The 6,000-nt window shown below is 38.1% G+C and overlaps 1 protein-coding gene across 2 annotated transcripts; it reads left to right on the top strand.

Annotated features, from left to right (window-relative positions):
- The first annotated feature begins 1,544 nt into the window (after positions 1–1,544).
- Positions 1,545–4,816, top strand: LOC114735923 (F-box/LRR-repeat protein 3-like). Of its 2 annotated transcripts, XM_028923710.1 has the most exons (8): positions 1,545–2,281; positions 2,770–2,895; positions 3,036–3,140; positions 3,242–3,434; positions 3,504–3,641; positions 3,764–3,893; positions 4,007–4,301; positions 4,526–4,816. In XM_028923710.1, the coding sequence occupies exons 1-8, from the start codon at positions 1,667–1,669 to the stop codon at positions 4,769–4,771; spliced, it is 1,848 nt and encodes a 615-aa protein (XP_028779543.1). In that variant the 5' UTR covers positions 1,545–1,666; the 3' UTR covers positions 4,772–4,816. The 2 variants fall into 2 exon arrangements, with proteins under 2 accessions (XP_028779543.1, XP_028779542.1); XM_028923709.1 differs by having other exon boundaries at positions 3,242–3,641.
- Positions 4,817–6,000: the final 1,184 nt, after the last annotated feature.

Below are 6,000 nucleotides of genomic sequence, written 5' to 3' on the forward strand. Positions count from 1 at the left end.
TAAAAAATTAGTACAGTATTTTTTTTTAAATTCTAATTAATATAATAATATATTTGAAATAATCAAATTAACAAATTTTATATGCTCTAAAAAAATTGAAATTTTATTCTCTTTAGGCTATGCCTTTTTTCAGCTTTAAAATACATTTAATAAATAATATATTTATAAAAAACAATTAATTTTATAATATTATAATTTTTTATTTAAATAATGTTTTTTATTTTTATAATAATTTATATTTTTTATTTAAAATAAATATTATAATAATATATTTTATGGGTGGTTGTGGAATATCAAAAAATCATAAGGGTATAATAGTCTAAAAATTTAACTACCCTTCAAAAACCCTTAATTTGGATGGGAGCTAAAATGGAGAGAGAGAGGAGAGGGGAAGAAATATTTTGACTTCTCTTCCCTTCAAAATTTTTAACCAAATAAAAAGAGGGGCTCATTCACCCTCCCCTCCCCTCTTCTCCTTTCCAACCAAACACACTCTTAAGATTCCAATCACATAATGCCCCCACCACACCTCGGATTTTGGATTGGATCCATCGAGGTAGAGGGAATCCCATGGGCTGAGAAGGTGAAAATGCCAAACAGTTGTTATTTTAATGGTGCCTTTCATGGAAAAAAAATAATTATTAATAAATCTCTATTTATTATCTTAAAACTTGTTTATTATTGAGATTTTTCAATAATTATATTCTTATTTAAAATTTCATAATAATTCTCCCACACAGTTATAGGTACTACTCCTCTAGTTCCACTTATGAGCTAGAGTAAGAATATACATATTTTTTATCTTATTTATAAGGTATTGAGAATTTTTTTAATATAAATACGTAATTTTATTTTTTATTTATTATTGTATTGATTTATTTATGTAGATATAATATATATCAAATAAAAATAAAATTAAAAAATTGTATTTTAAATAAAAGATTAATAAAAATTAATTTTTTTTTTTATAAATCTGTGTGAAGCATTTTGATTTATAAATAAGACGGAAGAAGAGGACTGTTGCTCTACAATGGAACCCCAAGTTATATGGAGTACTTGGTCCACTTGGCAAAAAAAGAAATATAAAAGGCACCTTGTTTTTCCCAAAGCACGCATCTAAAGTTAATCAAAAAGCACAGGGGCATTTATGGTAAAGAACGCGTAAGTTGGGCAGTGAATTCTCGCGAATAAGCGGTTGCCACGCTACAAAAAGTGTGAAGGAAGTTTGGGGATAGAAAGGAGTACAAATCTGGACATGCCCGTACATGAATGAAAAGCACACACGATCTCTCCGCCCCCCGTTTGCTTTGTCCCCCCGTTCTCGGTTTACGTCCCCTCCGATTATTTGGTTCATCAAGCTCCGATTTCCCACACCGTTGAAGATAAAGATCACCGACACAATGAACCTACCCCTGAGGAAGCTCGTCGTCGATTACTCTGCGCCCTCTCCAAATCCACTCATCACCCGCTTCCCCATCTCCGCCTCTTGTTTCTGTTTGTTCCTACCTAAGCTCAAACCTCGATGAATCCGTTTTTCTTTGAACTCGACGTCTACCCTTAACCTTCTTTTTCCTCTATCTTTTAAAAAAAATACGGAACCAAGATCTTCAGTCCCCACGGCTGGTGGGATTCGGAATTGTTTTATTTACAATTGTTTTCTGAATCGATGCTTCGTCTCTTAACTGAAGACCTGCTTATGCGAGTTCTTGACAAGCTCAGCTCCAACGCGGATCGGAAGTCATGGCGGCTTGTTTGCAAGGAGTTCCTTCGACTTGAATTGCTGACCAGGCGAAAAGTGCGGATCCTCCGTATCGAGTTCTTGCTTGGGTTGCTTAGAAAGTACTGCAACATTGAGGCACTGGACCTCTCTGTATGCCCGCGGATCGACGATGGAGCCGTATCAGTGTTGCTGAGTCATGGTTCACTAAACTGGACCAAAGGACTGAGGAGGTTGGTGCTCTGTCGGGCCACTGGCTTGGGGTATCGAGGGTTGGAGCTGTTGATTCGTGCGTGTCCTTTGCTAGAGGCCATTGATGTTTCCCATTGTTGGGGATTTGGGGACAGAGAAGCAGCTGTGCTTTCGTACGCAACCAGGTTGACGGAGCTGAAGATGGACAAGTGCCTGGGGGTGACTGATGTTGGTTTGGCAAGGATAGCTGTTGATTGTAGCAATTTGAAGAGCCTGAGTTTGAAGTGGTGCTTTGAGATTTCTGATCTGGGCATTGATCTTCTTTGTAAAAAATGCCTAGTTTTGGAGATGCTTGATATTTCATATTTGAAGGTTAGTTTCACTTCCTGAGCCAGAGAGATCACCATGTTTAATAATGACAATCTTGGGAATTCAATATGAAGGAATCCAAGAGGTATAGCTATATCACTGTGCAACACGAACTGTTATACTTAATCTTGTACCATTTTTTTAATGTAAGATTCTATGGGATATTTCAGGCAACGGTTTGGGTTTTCCTTCTTATACTACTGGTGATAGCATGTGAATTAGTTAATATCTGTGCTGTTCAAGGAATTTCAGTAATTGAAGAAGGAATAATATGAGGATCTCTTATACCTGACTAAGGACGATGCCTTGTAGCACATATAAGAATGGCTGTTGCGATTCGAAGAGCTGACTGCTCTAAATAAGTTGTTGAGATTCTTCTGTCTTACATCCTTAGATTAGTCAGTTAAAAATATATGAAACATTCGGTTCGAATGTGAAAAATTTCTCCACACTGTAACTTTCGATAATTTTGAGATCCCACCTTGTTGTAGTTGACGAGTGAATCCTTGAAATCAATTGCTTCTCTGTCAAAGCTGGAGCTTTTGGTCATGGTGGGCTGCTCTTTTGTCGATGATGTTGGACTTCGGTTTCTTGAAAAAGGATGTCCACTTCTTAAGGTGATGTATTTATGCTGCCATTTTTTTGAATTCTGCTGAAAATGGTTTGAAAGTTGATGAAAGTTTGACGAAGGATGCTTTATGGGGAAGAACACGCAATTTTCTTTAATTTTGACTGTGTGTTTTCCACGATAGTCCAGGCAATTGACGTATCGAGGTGTGATTTTGTAAGCTCATCTGCTTTGACAGCCATAGTCGGTGGACATAGCAGTCTTGTGCAGATAGATGCAGGATATTGCCTCGTGGTCAGTTTATTTATGAATTTATTGCTGTGTCTGATATTTGTTGAAATATTTCATTGAATTAAGTTTTGTGCTCACACTAATACCCCAGATGTTTTGGACAGGAGCTTTCATTATCCCTTGTTGAATGCATGAAGAATTTGAAGAACCTGACCGTGGTTAGAATTGATGGTGTCCAAGTTTCTGACCTTGCCCTCCAGATCATTGGCACCAGCTGCAAGTCTCTATTGGAAATTGGTTTAAGCAAATGTGTTGGAGTCACTGACACGGGAATCACGCAGCTAGTGTGCGGCTGTGGTAAATTGAAAATTCTCAGTTTAACATGTTGTCGACTCATCACTGATGTTGCTATCTCTGCTATAGCAGACTCCTGCCCCCACCTCGTCTGTCTGAAGTTAGAGTCATGCAATATGGTGACGGAGGAGAGTTTTTATGACCTTGGATCCCGTTGCTTGCTTCTAGAGGAGCTTGATCTCACTGAGTGCTCTGGGATTAATGATAGAGGTAGATTTATGGAGGTCTCTATCTGAGTACGCTACAATCCTACATCTGTTTTGGGCAATATATTCAGATAAAAATTTGCCTTATTTTCTCATTTGAATCTGATACACTTTTCTTTCAACCAGCACTCAAATACCTATCAAGATGTTCAAAACTCTTGACATTGAAGTTAGGATTATGCACCAACATATCAGACGTAGGATTAGCATATATTGGTTGTAACTTCCCAAAGCTGGTTGAACTTGATCTCTACCGGTAAGAGAACTTCACAATCAGTGGGGTTAATTTTTGTTTCTTCTCTCTTTCCTCCCCAAATGTTGGTAGCTGTGACGCGTGCCTGTTGAGTTCATTCTGTTTTGATTTTGTAGCTGTGCATGCATCGGAGATGATGGGCTAGCAGCACTTGCTACTGGTTGCAAACTACTGATAAACCTCAACGTGTCATATTGCAATAGAATTACAGACGGAGGGATGGAATATATTAGTTATCTAGGTGAACTGTATGAACTGGAGATGCGCGGACTGGTGAACATTACTAGTATTGGCATAAGAAAAGTTGCAGTCAACTGCAAAAGACTGGCAGATCTAGATTTAAAACATTGTGAAAAAATTGGTGATCCAGGCTTCTGGGCCATTGCTTTTTACTCACACAACTTGCGCCAGGTATCATAATTGCTTCTGGTATTCTTAAAGTTTGTTCTGCTCACTGGAAATTTTTAGCCTCTAAAATAAAAGCAAGATAGAAATGTATTTCAAATAACTCAGGTAAGTGATAATCCTCTATGTTTCTTACACTCAAAGCTACTGCTGAATGATAAATTGCTAGCTCGAATGAATTATGGAATGGTAGGCATTCTAATTCAAATTGATGATGACGATGATGGCAGATAAATATCAGCTACTGTGCTGTTTCGGACGTGGTTTTGTGCCTTCTCATGGGGAACTTGAAACGGCTGCAGGAAGTGAAGTTGGTGAATATTTCTGAAGCTACCGTCAGAGGGTTGGAACTTGGCCTCAGAGCCAGTTGTGGTCGCATCAAAAAGGTGAAACTACAGGCATCTTTGAGGTTCTTGCTTTCGTCAGAAATACTTGACATACTGCATTTACGAGGGTGCAAGATCAGATGGGATTAGCATTTCTTTTCGTGGCAATTTAACAAGACTTCCTGTTATATTTGCTTCCCCGGAATTGATGATGCTTAATGATTACTTTCAGACTATTCCAGAATGGGAACTGTCTCTTTTAAAATTTAAATAATGGTTATTGGAGCAGGATCAAGGACAGTTCGTGTGTTCGTTGAGGCAAAAAGCCAAAAATGTATAATCTTTTAGTGATATATTGACAATGAGAAGGAAGAATGACAGAAAACATTAGTTCTGTATGATAATTGATGTTGTATGCGAAAGGGAGAGGATATGTGTTCGAAATAAATTGAGTTAAAGCGTAACTCTATCCCGGCAGAATCTAGTGAGGCTTAAACATTGAAAGGCGCAATGTTCTTCTCAACACATTGAAATCGTGCAGCATCCCCCAAAACTGGGAGATTGGGTAAACAGCGTCAAACATGTCAGATGGTCCAAATTAGAGCTTTATGCGTTGGCTTGTCTGGTCCAAATTAGAGTGCTGCACGTAGGCCTGACTCTAAAGATCAATTTTTCGATGTTTAAAAGAACCAAGAAAAAGTGTGGGGTGGGGATAGAAAACACGTTGTGCTGTTCGTGATGAAGTCGCGTAATAGTTATAAACTGTCTCACAAATGTCTTACTCAGGAGAAAAGCGGAGAGAAAAGTCTCATCATCAAGTTCAAGTTCATGAAAAGCACGTATATTTATATCCAAGGCAAGTCCAATTTACATGCAGAATGCACCTGATTTTGGCGACGTGGCCCTCTCCAAAACCTAGTTCCTTGCCTTCTGGTTTTGTTTGACCTCGCTTAGATCTTATTGTAATCATAATCCGTTACTTCACCTTTCACAAGTAATCTCTCTTACGTCATTCAATCCATGCCACAATATGTTGAAGCCTCTTATTTTCATGTTCTCCCTGTTCCTCTGTTTTCTCCTCTAAACATACGAAGAGCTAAATTACACAATTAGGATATGCACTGGTTCTTAATAATATTAACATCCTATCAAACCCGACTTGATAGCCCATTGCATGCTCTCTACTAAGAAACTTGCTTAAACCATTAATTATAAAACAATAAACGCGCAGACTAATTGCCACAGGAAATCATTAATTTATTCCAAGATTGTCACGTATCCAATACGCAGTGAAGGAAACGTGCAAGCTTACTGCAGCCAGATATCACCATGGCCATAAAAATTATAAACTACCTCTTGCTCCGTTGGTCGCCTTGTCA

The sequence above is a fragment of the Neltuma alba genome, unplaced genomic scaffold (assembly GCF_004799145.2).
Source record: "Neltuma alba isolate B1F8T4 unplaced genomic scaffold, ASM479914v2 tig00013260_pilon, whole genome shotgun sequence".
Taxonomy (NCBI): Eukaryota; Viridiplantae; Streptophyta; class Magnoliopsida; order Fabales; family Fabaceae; genus Neltuma; species Neltuma alba.